Genomic DNA, 20,405 nt, shown 5'->3' on the forward strand with positions numbered 1-20,405 from the left:
ACTTTAGGGATGTGATGAGCACCACTGAGCTCCCAGTGGTTAATTCCCAGATCATGCTTGGTAGTGTATGAAATGTTTTAATTTTTTTTTGACTCGCAGGCTAGAGGCCATTTCCCATGCCTCAGCAGAATAATCCCAATCGAACCCTTTATCACTTGTTTTTGACAGCCGTTTGATTAAATCTGCATTCTAGTCAGCGCATCCAGCCACTTGCTAGCGTTAAATCATTGTTCAACTCAATGAAAAACAAGCCTGTCAAAGTCTGACTCATCTCATGCCCGAGCCACACGGAGACGAAACGGGTCGTATCCGCTACAGTTCTCTATCATATAGATCAGGGGTGGGGAACCTCCGGCGAGACCATTTGGTACGGCCCTCAAGGTAATTTATAAACACACGCAAAAAAGAAAAAAATTAGACCGCAAAATAATTAAACAAAGCGAGTGCCTGTTTTTCCTGGCCAAGGTCAGGGTCTTTGAACACAACACGAACCGAACGTGTCATCACGTGGTACATGTCTCGTCTGACAGGGGTGCAGTTCTGACGGAGAGCACCAGAACGTCGCTCTGGCACTTCCAAGCAGTACCCATAAGGAGCCGTACACATGCCGCAGTTTTTGCGTGGCTGGGTCTTTAGTTGAAAGCCCGGTGGCGATCTGTCATACTGATCATACAGTCAATAACTTTGTTGTTATTAGCATCTGGTTAGCTAGCTATGCTAACGTATATAAGAAGCTTTTTCTATAACCAGTGAGGTAAAGGCACATCTTTATATGATCATTATAGTTATAAAAAAATAAGAGAATAAAGTAAACGGGTATAAAATACTATATGACAGGAAAAAAATTGTTATTAATAAACAAGAATACAGTTTGAAAGGGGAGTGATTTGTAAAATGTCCATAAAGAAAAAGAAATCTGCTTACAGTTCTGTTTCATATGTGTTGAGAGATGTATCCATAGATCTCTTAATGTTGCTCTCAAAGTGCACCAGATTGATGCTTTTAACTTCAACATTTTAAAAAAAATCTTCCCGGGGGAGCATGCCCCCCGGAGGAGGGGGTTAGGTCCCCCACTAAATACATTTGCACACATCTTGTGTCCAATATCTTTCTGTTTTGGTGGTCATGCCACAACCGTGCACGTGCATGCATACGCGAGTCATGGTAAGATATCTGGATTAAGAGGTTGCTTTTTCTTTGCACAGCATGAAAGAAAGGCCAAATGAATGGGCTGTGATTTTAGTATTTAAGCAGAGGTCAATAATTTGTACGGCCCTCGGAGGATGTTGTAAAAATGTAAATGGCCCTTGAGAGGAAAAAGGTTCCCCACCCCTGATATAGATAGACGGTTCGGTCACTCGAGGCCGACAGGGAAACGTAGATAACGATAACGGGTCCCAAGGTGGGTTGATCTGCGGACGCAACGCTCTGGGGGGCCAAACAGCTCCGTGATTACGCCCTATACGATCATTTTCTGATAACGAAAATACTGACGGGCTGTCCGGAGCGGGGAAGGAAAAGAGAGACTCCGTATATTATTCTTATATTATTATATAGAGTCGTTATTCATTTGTTTTAAAGCTCAATAAATAACAAAGAAGACCTTTGACCGGCACTTTTATCATTTTGTCCGGAAGATTTAAACTTTAACGGACATGTTGACCGGCTAGGGTCTCAGTCTTTAAACCTTATCCTGTGTGAATACTGCAGGTGTCGGCTTTGCCACCAATTAGCAGAACTCTTTCATTGCTCGCCACCCATCAGTATGCGTTTGATCGGTTGTTTCTCCCTCCCCACAGTGGGAACCCAAGGTGACACGTTCATTCATCCCATGAGCTCTACATGTTTTGCAATAACTATCTATGGGCAAAGAAGGTGTGTTTGTTCGTCAAGCTCTATTGCTGTGCACTCTTTGAATGCCAGAGCACATTCCCTGCAAACTTTAAAAAGTCACGTCTCGGCGGATCTAGCTAAAGTTCTTTATCGTATAGACAGTTCGTCCACACGAAGCCGAAACGGAGCCGCGGCTTTGGAGCCCGAAACCGATAAACTTTGAAACCGGCTCCCAAAGTGGGTAAGTCTGGAGATGACACACTTGCGGCTCCGTGTGTACGCCCTATACGATCATTTCATAGCCCCGCCTCTCCCCACCTCTCCTGCTCACCCCCGCGTCATTGCTGATGCGTTTCACCAACAACAATGGCGGATCACAGGGTTGCGTTCGTGCTCCAGACGCTACTGACCATGGCACAGGTTTTCATGCAAAATCTACAGCTCCTCTACCGCAACCATCAGCAACAATAATAATAATAATAATAATCGTTATCGGTCTTATTCGCTGCTTTTGGTGTATTTTGTGGCGGAAGTACCGCGCCACTTACAGGCCCGGCATATGTACTACAGCGTCTCCAGCGGTTTCGTTTGGACGGACACATTTCTTGAACCGATTCCGTGTGGACAGAAGACTTCTTTGAAATCGACTTCGGTTCTAAATTGGTTTCGTCTCTGTGTGGACGGGGCCTAAGACAGTCCCATAAGTGCTGGGATGATAGTAAAGAGAGGGGTTTTCAGAACTTCAGGATTAATGAGAGCTGTTAGACAGAACAATGTGGAAAATCCAGAACAATTAGCTAAGAGATGTTAGAAAATCTCTATATAGCTAAGGCCCCGGGCACACGAGGACGAAAACGGCTAAACGCATTGGATTAACGCAAACGCAATCGCAAAAAAGCTTCCGTCCACACGCAATATTCACCGGATAGTGTCTGTCCACACGAGACAGCTCCGTTTAGCTCCAACCGCTGGAGAAGCTGCAGTACATATGCTGAGCCTGTACGTGGCGCTGTAACTTCCTCCACAAAAGCAGCGAAGAAGCATGGTTGTCATGGTTGCCCTTCTGTTTATTCTCCGCGGTGGGGGCCGAGGGAACCGGGCAGAGTTTTTCGCCAGTCAACGTGTATTAAAGTTTAAATCTTCCGGACAAAATTATAAAAGCACCGGTCAAAGGTCTTCTTTGTTATTTATTGAGCTTTAAAACAAATGAATAACGACTCTATATAATATAATAATAAAATACATGGAGCCTCTCTTTTTCCTCCCTCTCTTCGGACAGCGTCAGTGTCTGTTTCATGCAGCAGCTGATCCAGTAATGAGTGACCCGGCCGACAGTAAAAATAAACGTATTTATAACTAGTTTAGGTAGTTTGAGAGGTGTCTCCGTCCTGTCAGATTAGACTTCACTCGCGTTTATGTCCATATCGAGAGAAAGATAAATAATCTGAATTCAGTGTGCAGTTTACTTTCGGTGAGCAGCAGAGGTGGGGAGAGGCGGGGCTATTGCCTCATCATTATCAGAAAATGATCGTATAGGGCGTACACACGGAGCCGTTGGACCCCCCAGAGCGTTGCGTATGCCATTCTATCCACCTTGGAACCCGTTATCGTTTCCGCAGTCGTTTAGCGCCGTATTCGGTCGTCCTCGTGTGGCTGAACGGTCTATATGACACTAAACAGTAACGCAAACGACCGTTTTCGTCCTCGTGTGGCCGGGGCCTAAGTATCATTGAAAAGGTTGGGCGATAAGTGCTCAAGGTCATTGTTTATAGAAACATATGTGTTAGAAGACCTTTTAAATATTGTCAAGTGCTTTTACAAATTGCACTATATAACTGGCACCTAAAGATACATTTGGAAGCCTTGTGAAGCAGCTTTGGAGATCCTTCAGTCCTTCCTCACAGTTTCTTGAGTCTGGGCTCTTCACACATGCCACATTCACCCCCCCACAGCACCAGCAGATGGCTCTTTCATGTCCGCACATCATGATAACACCACTAATGAGGTGGGCATCAGCAGAAGTCGTTGCCTCCCAGTTCTTCTCCACCCATCGCCTCTTACAGGTTGTAAAGTGATTCATGGGCTCTAATTGCCCAGGGGAAAACTGCATCAAACATTTACTGCTGTTTCACCGAACTGACCATGGCTTGATAATGACAGACTCTGAAGACCCTGACCTTGAATCCCACTTCACGTTGTTTGCACCCTTGTTTGGTGTTAACCAAGAGATCTAGAATGTGTTTGCTTTTTCCTTATACAATTTATTATTGTAAATGCTACAGGAAAGCCGATATAAGACTGTATGTGAATGTGTTCTTGCCTTCTTAGAGGTACAAGTACCCTGTAGTTAAACCTTGATTTTTGTTAAAGAGCACTTACTGAATTGGAAGTTGGCATTTGCTTAAGCGTTATAGAGTCACTGTTGGTTTTCTCCCAGGGATGAAAAGCCTTGCATCAAAAATGTTTAAGAGAAAACAGCTGCTGGCTGCTTTGTACAGTCAGCTAAATGTGCTCCTTAACAGATTTGCATAGTCAACTTTTCAAAGCTCTGTGCTCTTCAACCTTATATCTTGAGATGTGCTGAATCACTGCTAACTAAGTGCTGTCATCATCATCAATCTGACCAATTTTGATTTCAATGTTTTTTTGTTTTTCAGTCACAATGAAAAGCAACAACCGAATACTTAACATAGATCAATTGTAACTAGCTATATTTTAACTAGTATTTTATTCTCCAAGCGAAAATGTTACACTTTAACCGCTAAAATTAATCAAACCGTTAACTGACCACAAAAAGAAAAATAATTGTAATCATTGGTAATTTGATACATGTTAAAATGGTTATAATCAAGTTTAAAGAGTTATAATACACTGTTTTTGGTGATTTTCTTATTTAATTTTTGTCTCAACATGCAAAAGACTACATTGGTTTGTGTTGCCTTGCAGGCTTATTAGGACAGGTGATAAAACTCTTTAGAAATTAGATCCGAGTGAACATCAGATGACCTTCTCCAATTTAGTTTATTTCCCCAGATGACGCCAAAAGTTTCTTGTGGAGCGGTTAATTATGTGTACGATTGGTAGATGGAGAGATGAATGGGGAGTTCTCAGAGAGCCCAGTGTGGCAGATGAAAAGATGAAAGCCCAGACAAGCTGAAGAAGCAGCTCTTTAACTGGATAAGCCAAGCCATCAGTCCCTCACAGACTCATTAGGAGAGTGTTTCTGAGGCTGCATGGCTGCCGTTCGGAGTTCTCCCCATGACTAATCCAGGACCTGGAGGGCAGCTCTGGAAGGCAGGAGAGGAGGAAGAAGACTACTCACAGAGAGGGAAACACCTGTCAATGATGTGGTGATCCTGTTTGCCCCTGTACAACACGTCACTTACAAAGATAGAAAAAGAGAGCCTATGATTTTATGGGTATTTGACTAGAAAGCCGGCTGGATAGTCCTGCGTGTCTTTAATAAAAGCAAAATTCTTTAAATGATTTCAGGCTTCATTAAGGGAACTTTAATGATGCATCACCTAACACAGGGGTGCCCAACCTTTTTTGAACCGAGAGCTACTTTTAAAGTTGCCAGTCTGCCGAGATCTACCAGTCCAAATAGAGAGGCGTAGCCATTACTGACAGCCTACTACCAGGTAAATACACACTTCTACTTGTATACAACTGACCTTTGTACGATTAATACTTCATAAAATACTGCAGATCCTTTATCTCACCTCTTTCTAATCTACACACATACAAGTATTTAACTGAAGTTACACAACAGTGTTGTTGATACAGAGTTGGAGTTTATTCACACGTCACTACAGTGGGTAATGTTTTCAAGAAACATTGAACAGTGCTGCCACATATGACACAGGGAAAAAGAGAAAACACTCTAAACCCTTTCTTTGCCATTATATAAAATTAGTGTTGCTACAAAAGTATAAATTAGGCTTACTAATAAGACAACTCAGATCTGAAGCTACACAATAAAAAAGACAAAATTAATAGAATAAAACCCTTTTTTTGTTGCATTTTAGTAGATTATAAAAAGAAATGCCTTTAAAATAGGATGCAAGCAACACTAGTTTCTTAACCTGAATTGATAATAGACTATAATCAATTTAAGTTTGCATTCGTATACCATTTTGTACAATAATTATAATGAATAAGTTCAAACAAACTCAAACTTACAGCTGATTAATAACGGTATCTAACTTGAGTTTTTATCATATCAAAAACCTGTTGAAAATGCTACTGTTATTTTTATTACGCATCGGCAGCCTCCAGGAATGCTTCTTTCACAACTTCGCCGTCTTTGAAAGACTTCATGTGTTACGCAAGAACGTGACTGACACGTTAAGCAGCCTTGCTCTTGTTGTTGGGCCTGGTGAAAATGGACAGCTGTGCATTTAGCTGTCCTTTCAGGCCCCTCCCCTTTTGGAGCGTAGGGCAGAATTAGGAGGGAATTCCGTCTCGTAGCGTTTGTGCACTGTTTTGAAATGCCGCTCCTAAATTACCCTTCTTCGATAAAGCCACGCTCGCATTGCAGATGAGACAGATGGACTTTGAATTGGAATAGATACAAAAATAATCATCCTCCCACTCGGAGTGAAAATTATATATGTTTTGCTTCTGCCATAATTGCGGTCTTGTGTGTGTGCGGACTGTCACTCCTGGTGTTGACACGGACAACGTTAGCGAATTAGTGCACTGCCCACTAGCCACGCCCCGACACATGGGGTCACGCCAGTCAATCACAAATCTTTGATGCGTTCAAGTGCATTATTCTGGCACAGGAAGATTATGTTATAGGACATTAACGATAAAACTGAATATTGTTGTTCTATTTTTAGACACATCTCGCGATCGACTGGGAATCTCCCCGCGATCGACCGGTCGATCGCGATCGACTGGTTGGGCACCCTTGACCTAACACAACACCTATGGACATGGTTTAACTTGTAGTATCCACTACACACATTTACCAGTTGATGGGCAAACTGCTCCACCTGCACAAATAAGACAACAACTAAATGTGTAATTCTCAAAGCACCCCTAAAGTGTGAATCGCACACCTAACTGGGCTGCCAAGGAAAGAGCATCTTGTTGCTCCTCTGCTATTTGCACATTTTTAAATGAAGTAATATGCATGTGTTTTGACTTGCGACTGATCATGGCAGCAGTGATTATAGCCAGGTGAATGCATTGGCCTTCTCTGCTCGAACCTATTTTTTGGGAAGTAATGACAGTAGTGTCATGAAAAATAAATGATACATCCATACATGCCATTCAAAAAAAGTAGAGGACTAAATTTAGAAAAATGATCATATAAACAAATTCCCTCTTGTTCCCTCTTGAGGGCAGATTGCACTTTATGGACATGTTTGAGCTGTTATATAAGCGTAGGATGGATGGCACATGCAATTGACGTGGAATTAGTGGTGATATCACTGTGTATATTTATGAAAAGCTCCAATATTAGCATCCAGTAAAAAACAAAGAGGACATGTTATATATAGCTGCATAGATGTTGGACAGTAAGCCTCCCAAATGATGTGGGCACAATCATCTCAACGCCAGTGCTTCTCAAGCCTCTTTGCTTTGATGCTTTTTGGCATTTTGAGCTGCAAAGAACAGCTTGACCTTTACATGGCTTTCCTACTATGCTGCTTTGTTAATACGTTGACAGTTGTCTTCTCTCTCTCTCTTGTGTGTGTTTGGAGTGGTAGTTCTGCAATAATGAGATTAAGACACAGCTTTACGGAGGAACCGTGGGAGAGACATGAAACATCACCAGCTGCTGCTACGGGTATTTGTTTGGCGACGTGCCAGTGTAGGTTAGAGCCTTACATTAATCTCACATCAACATACATACTCACAAGGCTTTGATGTTAAAGCCAAACACACCACCTTCACAGACTAATCAGAGAGCACTACCTGGAGTGTGTGTTCATGTCCGTCACTATACCTGCCTTAATATGAGGTGAGTTGATATTGTGTTGCCTATGATAGCAGTGCTCTTGAGTGTATCCTGTGAGCTGGCCTTTGAATAGTGACCCCCAAGGAGCAATAACATGCGATTTATCTTTTTCTCCACATGGATTTAGCAAAGTCATTATCAAGAAGCAGCAGGGTGGTTGTGAGTGGAAGTATTCAGCATGTGCATCACAAATTATAAGATGAAAATGTGTTGAAACCCAAGTCAATTCCACAAAGTAGCAGTTAATTAAGGATTGCAGAGGAATAGAAGTAAAAAAAAGAGCATACGATAGAAATTAAGCATTAGCTTTTTTCAAAAATGACCTTGTTTTTATTGTCTTGTGTTGGCAGACAAGTGAAATGACAGATATCAAATAAGCATCACTTGCTACACTGAGGCAGATGCTTCATTGGAGACGCAGTGAATATGCCGCAGCTGATTTCTGAAAATAGTTGACATGTTTGCTGTAAAATCGGCTGAATGCTTCTTTCCATTTGATAGCCAAATTACTTGACAGTGTGTCAAACCAAACAGCTCCATTTCCTGACTGCATTTTTGATGAGTATGTCATTTGCCATACAGATCAGCATTGATGCACACTTCAATCCACATGAGCCAAAACGGCACATCTGCCCATATGCTAAGGCCCTATATAGTCATCTTTAACACACTGGTTGTGGCTGCTGTAGATGGTATAACTCCAAATGAATAGTTTCACTGTATTAAACTTGACTTCATCAAAAGATTTTCAGGCAGTGCGAACATTTTTCTCAAAATGTTCCACGATCAACAAAGAGCAGAAGCTTTTTTACTTTACACTGTAGTTTGCTCCAGGCACGATATGTGTATCTAAAAAGGATTCGTGACCATAAAAAAACACAAAATGTTAAAGGTTTAGACAGTTGGAATCAGTTTTAATTGCTTTGTGATTTCAACTTTGAAAATGCTTCATTATCTCATCTGTTGCTCAACATGAACTCCAGTGCAGAAAGTTGGAGTCTTCCGGCTCACTAGAATTTGGAACAGTGCGAATTGTCTCATTAGTAATCTGTTCACCTCTTCACAAACTTTTTCCCTGGATGAAAAGCAGCTTTTTGCTGTCATTGTTACCTCTCAGATCTTTGTGTGTATACATGTAGGCCGGCGGAAGCTATGATCTTCAGCTCTGACAGTGGCATCTGCCTGATGCTGCAAGTCAAAGGGTCCGGGCTTTTCTCACAGTACTCGCATGACAGATGGGCCCTCAGTGGCCTGTGGGGTCAGACAAAAATCATATATTTTTCACCGTCATTCTATACCGTCTCACATACCCATTCTATGAGGACCAACTCTCAAACACACGTATCTAAAGTCATCTCTACCGTGGCCTCTGTTATCAGTTCAGGGTTCTATAAAAAGCAGCAAACATGTGTGCCTTCTGGTCTTGAAAGTATCTTCCAAGAGATATGAAGTAATATTTGAATCATTAACTATGCATCATATATATTGTATTTGTGTATGACCTAGAGCCAAAACTAACAATCGTTATTAGTATTGATTAATCTGACGGTTATTTGCTTGATTAAACAATATTGCAGAAGAATTTCCATCTCAGTTTATCAGTCAAAGGTCATTTCAAATGTCTTGTTCAAAGCCCAAAGATATTTCAGTTTAATATGAAATCAAACAGAGAAAAATCCATATTTTACAGGCCGAAAACAGCATGTTCTGCTAACTAATCAATTTACAATTTCACTTGGTATTGCAACTAAAAACCACGACAAATGTGTAATCTCTATAATCTCTGTAATCTCTAGTCTTTGTAGTATTTCCGCACAAACTGCACTTCACCATTTCAGATTTATTAACTAAAGCACTTGATGGATTTAAGCTTTAAAGGTCACATGTCATGGCCATTTCCACTGATCATAATTCCATTGTTGAGGTCTACTAGAATAGATTTACATTGTTCAATGTTCCAAACTCACATTGGTTTCGCATACAGCATCTCTGTATAGTCTGTGTATTCACTCTCTCCACTAAACAGCTCGTTGCAGCTCTTGCCCCGCCACCCTGTGAGCCCAGTGTGCTCCGATTGGTCGGGACCAGTCGGGACGTTGTGAATCGCGCTGAGCTCCGTGGAGGTGTTATTTCCTTGTTTAGCGATACACAGCGAAACACAGCTGAGCACACACAAAGTCACAGCCGAAGTAAAAACAATAAGTGTGGCTTGATATTGAGTAAGAAAAAGGTTGATAAACGCTGTGAGAATGGGTCTGCAGAGAGAATGGGTCTGCAGAGAGAATTTCGCCGCGATCCCAACTGTCTGTTATCAGCCTGCAGCCCGGGAGGAGAAATCAGCAGAGCTGCTTGCACTGAGTGTGTGAGGAAGTCCGTGGATTGGTCAATTTGGACCAATCAGCGGGGGCTTAACGTAACGGCTCCGCGGACGTAACGTAACGGCTCCACGGATTGGTCCATTTCGTTCCGGGGACGACATTATGATGTCCCCGGAAGAATCAAATGGACAGTGACGTATCTCCAACGAGGCGTTGTGGGGAGGTATTTTCTGTGTTAGAGTTTACTTGCTACAGGGTGTACTTTTGCCCCTTTCACACCAGCGCTTTTTCAGCTCCGGCTCGGAGCTGGAGCCTGAAAAGCGCCGGTTTTTCATGTTCACACCGCAGCGGCGCCGGCTCTTAGCTCCGGAATCGGGTTCACTTCCAGCTCCAAAAAATTGTCGGTCTAGAGGCAAGAGCTTCGGAGCTAAGAGGTGGCGTCGCTTACGTCTCTCTTACGTCGAGGCGTGCAGGAAACTAAACCCTCCTCCCCTGAACATGGGTCGACTGTCATGCCTGCCTACAAGCAGTAGTGCTTATAAACACACTTTATAAAGTCAGGCAACACTAACCAGGCTTCGTGTGATTCTGTTTATTTGTACCTTACTTTGACCATCCGTTCACTGTTATTGATCATTGTGGAGAGAGGCAGACGTGTTGTGTTGTATTATAGCAGCTATCGGATGGAATCAATACATGGGCTGCACAGGTTGTCGTGTCCGACTATCACAAGTAGAATCATAATAAAAATACGCCGGTAAAATGTGCCTGTAGAAAACGGTTTATGCCACAATAGGATAGCAATAGCAAGTAGTCAGTTTAGCTTCGGTTGCTATGCTAACATCACCCATTTTATACCAGAGAAACTTTCATAACAGCGTTGTGATACCAAACAGCGTCAATTCAGACTGACACACATTCACTTAGGCTAAGGGGAACTGGGGATATGTATCAGCTGCTTGTGTGAGTCGGACAGTGAATACTTTAGAGCGGCCGCAGCAGTGTGAGCTAACCGGGAGCTAACGGAGGAGAATAAACTCCCGTGGAAGAGCAGCCAACACTGCAGCGGTCGGTAAATGCTGCAGAAACACATTAATAAACAATGAACCACGGCACTCTGGAGCAAAGTATAAGGTTGGAGAAGTCGTTATTCAATTTAATCTGGCTTCGTGTGATTAAAAGCAACACGATGTTGTTGTTGTTGTTGTTGTTGTTGTTGTTGTTGTGAGCGCCGTAATGCCGTTGGGGAGCAAATCAGCGATGTAAACGGTGACGTCATGACGCAGCAGCGGCAGCACCAGTCGGGTGCTGGGCGGTGTGAACAGAGCGGGAGCAGAAAAGGGAAACCGGAGCTGAACCAGAAAAGCTCCCGCTCGGAGCTAGAAAGGGAAAAGCGCTGGTGTGAAAGCCGCATTTGAGGGTTTTGACTCTGCACACCGTTTACATGCATAAAAACCTTCATAACACACAAGGGGACGGGTAATAACCGGAAAAGCATGACATGTCACCTTTAAGATGTAAGACCCATTTTGTTTCTTGGTGCAAATATTTCATTTTAGCACCATCAGACCAGCTAGATGTAAGAGCTCTATATTGCTAAAAGTGGTTTAAATGTTAAAGTGGAGTTGGGGAGTGAGGTATTTTTCCCTCAGTGAAAATGAAAAGGTCGAGCAGATGAGAGGAGTTCTTTTCACCCCAGTGATATTTTTGAGTCTCCCTCAGCTTCCCTGGGGTTTGCTGCTCGCTTTTCATTCTTACTGCATGGTTAAACGTTATCCAGAGCCTGATAGAATTGGGTTGAAAATATGTTGACAGATGAATCAATCTAATTTGAGATCAGGTGTCTGAAATAAAGGTAATCGAATTGAATAAATTGCTGTGATAATGGAGGTTTTTGACCTTGCCTTATCTTTGAGCACAGGCAGATATGCCAGCTATGAACTGCAATAGTATGCAAATAGTTTGTGATCATTATCCGGGATGCTCTCTGAACTCAATTAGCAAGTATGATCTGCTGATAACTTTCATTAGCATATTAAGCTAGGTGTCTGCGGCGCACACACCAGCAGAGCTCACGTGTCTGTGCCACGGCTGCAGGAAGTTAGCTGATTGAAATACCATTTTAAAAAGCAACAAGGGTGTGAGAAGCAAATGCTCTGTTGTCTGTGCTGAAATGTAAATGTAGAGCACACCCATCAATCAGCCGTAATGGGGTGATTTTCCTGACACTGACAGTTTGATGGAGCATATTTATCATAATGATGCCATATGTATAAAGTATCTGAGTGACTCTAATGTGTAGGAGGTACTACGCCGCTCTCTCACTGCCTAATTAAAAAGTTAAAGGATCTCCAAGTTATGTTTTTGTCTCGTTAAGCAGAAAACAGGGAAGCCTGTGATATCTGGAGATGAAAAGAGCTACCTTGATTTCCCTGCTGAACTACAGATAAAAAAACAAGCATACAAATCAGTAAGAAGCCAGGTTGTTTTGAGGAATTACACGTTTCCCCAGAAATGCTTTGCTGAAGGCAAAAGGAACCTCTGAAATCAGTTGGATAAGTCTTTGATTACATTTATAGTAGCAGCTTAAATCTCCCCAGTCATTAGTGTGTTACTTGTAGTTGTAATGGAGTTATAAAGAACTGTTTAGTCTTTGTCTCTGCCTCTTCATCTGCATCTTATTTCCCCTCTGCAGCATAATGACCAGCCGTTACAGATGTTGCAAGACAGCCAAGCATCTTTCCCCCTGGCATTTGGCTCTGTTAATAATGCAAGCTATAAAGAGCAGGGCGCAACACACACACTGTATAACATGCACTTAGGGTTCACTATACGGTCCTACCGGAAATCAATATGACAATTAATTATGACTGTACAATAATTACATTTATTTTTATAAATAATACCTTTGGACTACAGAACTTTTGTAAGTATATCACATTTATTTAAGAACCCCAATTTCTTAATTTCTATCCAAAGATGTTTTCCAAGACACATTTTTTAAATCTATGAATGCCTTTAATCTTGTTTGAAATGGCTCTTTTGTAGTGTCTCAGTCAGAGCCCACTGAGGGAGAGTATATTCTATTTCCATCCGCCTCATTACGTTTTTTCACTTTAATTAATGGCAGGAGGAACTGTCCTGTCTGTTCATAAGAGTCCATTATACGTCTGATGTCAGGTAGACTGCTGGCTACAAATAGGCATATGGGTAATGGAGTTTATATTGTCATGTGAAAGGCAACATGAGAGAGAAGCAGTCATAAAGCATGTTTATGGAAAACACCTCACGCTGATCTACAGATTCTGCACATCAGTCATACAGCGAGCACAGGAGATCCCATCTGCCTGCAATTAACAAAAGTAGTGAAACCGTGAAGGAGTGCTGCTTCTGGAAAAGGGAGATCAAGTAGAAATATTTGATTACAGCTGCATTTTGCCTGTTGACTCATATTTAGCCAGAAGCTGTGAGTAGTATTGATCACACTCGTTCCCTCACTGTGTGACCCAGCAGTGGGAGCTGTGTGCTACCTTGTTAATGTTTGTAGAAATGTACACCTGTTAGGGATTATGAATGAGTTTAGTTGGACCCATCTCACCGTTAGCCGATATCCAAGCCTTTAGCAATGGAAAACTATGATTAGTAAATGGTGTAATACCACTATAATAATGTAGATTAATCTTTATCTGCAGCTGTGCATAAATACTGGGTTTATGGCTGATGAAAATGTTAACGTTATAAATGAGGCTTCAAACTATTTGGTACAGCCCTTCAAAAAACATTATTTTTTTTCGATAATTAATAACTGAAAATAATGAGCCCCCATTGAGCAGTAATATTTCTCAGCCCACAGTCGCAGTGGATGCAACCACAATTTAGCATTAGACCGGTGTTAAGCGCATCAACTATATTGACATGTTCACAGCTGCAGAAAATTGTGTGCGGAGGTGGGAGGGGGGGGGGCTGCGCTTGTGCAGACAGGATGCTGGTAATGGGCTGTCTGAGTGCTCAGGAGATGGGAGATGGGAGGGGGGTCTCCCACTCTGAGGCCAGAGCGCCGGGGAAATGGACTTCTAATGACTTATTCAAAGGTGTTCAATGACAGTTAACCTTTCCAGCTAATAATTAAGGTGACTCTACGTGGCCGATGTGTGATACTTAATATGTATCACACATCGGCCACGAATTTTGTCAGCAATGGAGATAAATGTGGGACATGAATATTGTATGGCTTTAAATACCCCTGATCCCAAAGCATTGGCGTCTTAACAGTAATGGTTATTCCTGTTAGAGGTCAGTTAGACAGGCGATGAGGGAAACCCATGCCCTGTTTCCACGGCAATGAAATCTGAAACTACATAAAGTAAGAATCTCCAAGATGAAGTGTGGGGAATTCTTGATTCCCACAGTTAGAATAAGCGTTTACCTTGGGTTATGACAAAGAAGAGGGGGTTCTTGGAGCTGGCTCTGCAGCAGATGTCGGTGCACCTGCCAGTGTCAGTTGCATGAGCATTACATCTTCATGCAACTTTATTGCCCGCTCATTAGGGATGGGTATCGTTTGAAATATATCGATTCCGGTTCTGCTTATCGATTCCGGTTCTTATCGATTCCCCGTTTCGATTCCAAAATTGTAAAAGATAGAGGTCAAACGTTTAGATAACAAAAATATCTTTATTTTTTTAAGCTTTACAGTAACTGACAGTTTTACAAATAAAAAATATACATGCAATACAAATGTATTGCACAATAGCTGTGCTTTATTGTAACTGAGCTATGCCTGTGGCAAGCTATTAACAGGCATATCACTGTGCCTTGTCTTTTTCTTTTTTAGTGTAGTGGAGCCTCACTTTAGAGCGTTTACCGCGATCCATCTTTGGTGTTATGAAGTGACTGAGCTCGTGAACTGTCTACGGGAGGGCGGGGGAGCCTCGCTGCGTGGCAACTGTAGACCTCTGTCGCCTGTCAGCGCAACTTACATGATGCTGTTTAAAAAACTTGAGGGCGATGCCGGCCGTCAGCATACCGAGCTGGCCGTCAACGGCCCGCTGACGACCGGCCGTTCTGTGATTCTCCAGAACACACAGATGGCCAGTCCGCCCTTACCCTGTATTCCACCGGGTCACCGCCGGCGCCGCGGCGCAGTCGGACCCGGTGGAATACAGGGTCTACCGCGTTTAGGAACCGTTAAACAGAAACGAAATTGTGTATTTTGTATGGGTACCCGGTACCCGGCATTTTCTTATCGGTTCTCATCTGGAACCGAGTTTCGGTTCCCAACCCTACCGCTCATGAAACCTTGATGCAATCCACTTACAGTAAATGGCATAAAAACAGACCTTGTTTCACCTTGCCATTTTTATCACTGTATCTTCGTTTACTGACTTTGGAAGTCATTTGTTGCAGTTTGAATATTGATTAGTATTTGTGTGGTTTTGCTCACATTATCTTAACCTTTTAAGCCCGGCGGGGGCTGCCGGAAACTGTGTCTCAGGGCTTCTTAACATTTAACAACCTATTAATGTGTCATACCCACTTAACAGGAAGAAACTCAGCTAACTGACGATATCAAATGAAAGCTGAGATTCCACAGATTCTAGAGGTATAAGTATCATCACTGTGCACCCAGAACTCAAACTGGCAAAACCAGATAACACACGACGTAGCTTTACGGAGCCAAAACGGCAAATATGTCTTACCTTTGCTGTTTTCTGATCAAAAGTTGTGTTCAATGGCATTAAAACGCATAAAAACTCTGTTGAAGGTTAATCCAATGTGTCTGTGTCACTTTGAAATTATTACTGATAATCCATCATAAAATTGTTGTCAAAAACTGAGATTTCATATAGAGTGTGTGAGAGCTACAACCCAGCTTCCGGTTTTGGGCATTCTGGCTGTGCTTCACTCATTCACCAATGGGTAATGTTTAGATGGATTTAGGAACTTCCATCTTGATTCTATTGGCTCGAACGGTTAAAAAGAGGTGTCAATCATCAAAATCGACCGATGGGTTCCAGAGATATGGGAAATACACCCAAATGACCCCAGAAGTGTTTTTTCTTTTGCTATCCTCTCTAAAAAGGTCAAATGTCACTTGTTTTGCATCAATCTTGATACAGGGTACTTATTATATGTTGTTGTTTGGATTCCTAAAGCTTTTATTGTACTATCCCATCATTCAAGGGTGGTTTTCACTATAAGTAATGTTTTTTTTTTTAGACGGACTATAATTTAAAATGTTTATTGATTCTGACTTTTCTACATCCAACTCACAGGTTTATCATTGCTTTGAGAAAAAAGATTATTAATGTACCCCTTTTTAGAAGTGAAGATATAGTCATTTGTTCTGGGAATGTCATTTTCGAGCCTGAGACCTGGAAAACAGGCTCAGGGCTTAACAGGTTAAGTTGCAACTATGATTAAGTCACCATAAGAACCTATAGGGTTACTTTACATAAAGTTGGGTTATCCCATCTGCTTTGCTGATTTTTTTTTACCCCCACACTCATGATAAGGCTTTTTTGTTCTCTCCACGAGTACTTCATACATTGTTGTATTGCTGTATCTGCCAGGGAATGAAGTTAAATAGCAGATGGACCTCTGACTTTGTAAGCAGCAATCATAATTCCCCTCTAAAAGCTTCATGCCACTTAAGTTATTATTAACATTTAATTCTGAAACATCGGAGTGGATTAACCCATCAGACAGCATTCTCATTATCAATCTACTCATAGCATCTTTTTCAGGAGTACTTCGAGCCCCTTATGTACCTCACTCTGTGCAAGAGAAAGACTGAACCTGTGCTTCGCCACTGTTCTGTTTTTAGGGCGAACATTATTTTGTCTGATTCCAACTTTAAAAGTATTCTACCAATTTGTTCATTCATATTTGGCAATTCTGTATACAATGTAAAAGTAGTGTTTATGCTTTGTGAAGGAAGAAATGCCACTTATTTAAGTAGATAGACTCTTGACATTAAGGGTTCCCATCCAAAGTCAGACATTTCCCCCAACTTACCCAAGTTAGTCTTTTTTTAAATACAATTTCCATTATTTCTTATAAAGTCCACTTCAAGTTCAAATCATATTGCTTCATGCTTTTTTGCTATTGTAACTATTTGAAAAATGTTGTTACTGTATATGACATTTTCTTGTGTAAATTGCTGTCTACATGGGGTGTGAATATGACTCTGGGAGATACCTACGACTTGAGTAGGCAAAGCACAGTTGTCTGAATGTGACTTGTCAGACCATGTAATTGCAAACAACAGAATGTAAATACTTATATATTAAGGTGGTGAAAGAAAAGCGTGTTTCATCAGAATTCAGAAGGACAAAATCCAAAGTGTTTCTTCTTGTTTTTCCAGAGTGTTCCTGCGGGCCATTAATCAGTATGCAGAAGTGCTGAACAAGAAATTTCTGGATCAGACCAACTTTGAGCTACAGGTAAGAGCTGAACCAGTACATTTTTTTCTTTTTTCTTGTAAAACACCTCGACAGTCCTCCCTCCCACCTGAAGAAGGATGTTCTTTTAGTAATTTGAATGGCATTTTACTGGGGTTTTTCAGATGCGGCATTGTTGGAACTTCTGAATAGAGGGGCAAAAGAAAAAGAAAATCTGTATGCAGTAGACATAAAAATGGTGGAGAGGGAACATCAATTACTCTGTAATGGTCGGCAATTTGATGTTCAGTTCAGAATATTTTAACCTGCTGCTCCCAGCTTAGAACAAGTTTTTGTGCTTGCTTTTTAAATGTCTAACATATTGAAGCAAATTAATGTTGTTGCCGACAAGATTGCAGTTAAAACCTGAATCCATTGTTTTACCAGTGTTTTAGTGTGACTCAGAGCAGTTGGAGCTCTCTGTGATTTATTAATAAAGTGTTGTGTTTTTTCTTCCCTTTTAAAGCCCAGAGGTGCATATAATGTATCCTGATATAATCACATAGTATGTAAAGTATGGCCATTTGTTTTGCAATTGTACCTGAAAAATGTAGTATTTTGGCTTATGGGTATTCTCATTAGGAAAGTCTGTACTGAAAACTATATATATAAAGACTCATTGTTTGAGCATGAACTGACTACTTGCTGTGAAAAAAAGCTTCCCGACACAAAAGTGCCCCCAACACATATAAACCTTCTGATTGAAGGGAACGAAATAGCCCTCCAGCCCACATATTGACTTTGGGAATGAATCATATTGCTGTAAAACTGCTTTTTTAAATGTTTTTTATTCACCTCACTTTCTGTCTTTTTTTTTATGTGGGTCAGCTGTGGAACAACTACTTTCACCTGGCTGTAGCCTTCCTTACCCAGGAGTCATTGCAGCTGGAGAACTTCTCAAGTGACAAAAGAGCCAAGATCTTCCAGAAGTGAGTACAAGCTCTAGCTCAATCCACAGGGTCTCCTCATCGCACACGGACACGGCCCGAGCTCCCTCAGCAGCATGAACAGGCTTTATATAATTCATCACACAAAAGCTCATGGGAAATCCGCTGCAGCGTGGCTCCAGTGGAGGCTGCTCCAGTTGCTTGCCCTTCTGAACAAAGCCTCAACGTAACTCCAGGGGTTACACAGAGCACATTTTGTACTCAAATCCAAGGTATACAAGTTTGGAATCCCCTCGTGAAATATAGGAAACAAGTCTTTGCTTCCTTCTTTAAAACTGCTCCTATTTGTTTCCCTAACAGATAAAGGGGAGAACATTTAAATATCGAGTTTTTAAATGTCGAAAACATTTGAAATCCACAAAGTTTAAATATTTGATAGGCTTTAAAATCTGCTCCAGAGGCTTCACTCAGTTATAAATACAGACATAGGTTTTGTTTCTCGCTCATCCACTGTCTGTGCCTCCAAAAGCCATTCATCTGCATTAGTGTTTTTCATAGAGTCTGGTAATGCAGCCAAACGTGTAAATGCTTTCTGGGCAAACGTAGAGCATATTGGCTCTAATCTTCATTTGGAGGAGCTTTTGTCACTAAAGCATTCATCACACTGGCCCGAGCCTGCGAGGCTCCTCGTTGGTCAGTGCTTTATTATCGGACCTGATAAGCTCCCCCACAAACAGCCAAACACTGCCAATAAGACATTCCCAGCCACCCCCACCCTGCCTTACTCCACTTGTCAGCGTTCCCTGAAAGAAACAGCTATTTCATTCTCATACACAAGAACTGCCATTCCTGGTGTAAGCAGAGCAAAAGGCCTGCTCTCTGCCATTGCTATTTCCAGACTATTTATTTAACTTCCAAATATGTCATTTAAATACAACCAGAGCAACCAAAAATATTTCTATACAGGGTTTTTCTTTCTAGCTCTACCCGCCCACTCTCCTGCTTTGTCTGTGTCTCTCTCCCTCTCCTCCTACAGCTCACCTTCTCCCTTTTACCTCTCCGTCTCTTCACCCTGTCTCTCTGTGTGCTGACGCATGAACTGCCAGTCTTGCCTGCAATACCAATTATTGTGCCTTGCTTGGAAGCAAAGAACAAAGGGGTAAAATCACAGTTGTGTCGAGCATGGCTCTTTAGCATCGGCTTTTCTCACACCTGACTTCCAGTGATGTTTGTGACAGCCTGGTGATCCTTGTTTCCCTCTCAAGTTAAGTTCAGGGTACTGACAGCATGCTAACATGTTTTTCAGACATGTACAGTACTGCAAGGCCTGGACATACAGATACATGCGTCTTCTTGTAGCTGTTAGGGATGCTTTGATACTGACCAAAAACACAAAATCTGACTTAAAAAATTAATGTTGCTGTCCAATCAAAAAGCCTGCAAACAAATCTGTGCTGGAAAAAGTAAAAATGAAAAAAGGCAGTATTGCATAACTGGGTTGTGTAAGGGAATGAGACTAATTGGCCCATTTGCCCCAACTTAAAGCACCTGGCCTGATTAAGTCATTTTCTTTGTTTCCAGATGTCAGCATGTATTCAACTTGGATGAACATATTGTTATTTATTCAATCCAAAATCAACCACAAAATAAGTTCACATTTTTATAAGCCTGAAATGATTCTTTATTCATGTAGGAGTTCTCCGGCCAGATCCTGACATACACATAGAGAGAGCTGTATAAAATGAGCATGCAGTAATGTCATTGTCATGTTATTCACAATTGTTTTCTGAGGAGAGACACTGTCATATTGTCAGGTTTTGTGAATTGACTTTGCTTCAGGCTTTGATCACGTCATTTGTTTCAACACGGCTTGTCAATTACTTGTGTGTTTTATTCTTTCTTGCCCTGTATGCTCCCATGCCTGTATTCTGTTCCCATCATCTCATTCCTCCAT

The 20,405-nt window shown here is 41.7% G+C and overlaps 1 protein-coding gene across 1 annotated transcript in view; it reads left to right on the forward strand.

The window, feature by feature from the left end:
* The window catches only part of dock1 (dedicator of cytokinesis 1), a 184,517-nt gene that overhangs the window by 126,954 nt on the left and 37,158 nt on the right, over positions 1–20,405 (forward strand). Inside the window, exons 30-31 of the mRNA XM_034212611.1 lie at positions 17,489–17,567; positions 18,393–18,493. Coding sequence (XP_034068502.1) covers positions 17,489–17,567; positions 18,393–18,493 — 180 coding nt within the window. The remainder of the gene's footprint in view (positions 1–17,488; positions 17,568–18,392; positions 18,494–20,405) is intronic.

Source organism: Gymnodraco acuticeps, unplaced genomic scaffold, assembly GCF_902827175.1.
Source record: "Gymnodraco acuticeps unplaced genomic scaffold, fGymAcu1.1, whole genome shotgun sequence".
Classification (NCBI taxonomy): Eukaryota; Metazoa; Chordata; class Actinopteri; order Perciformes; family Bathydraconidae; genus Gymnodraco; species Gymnodraco acuticeps.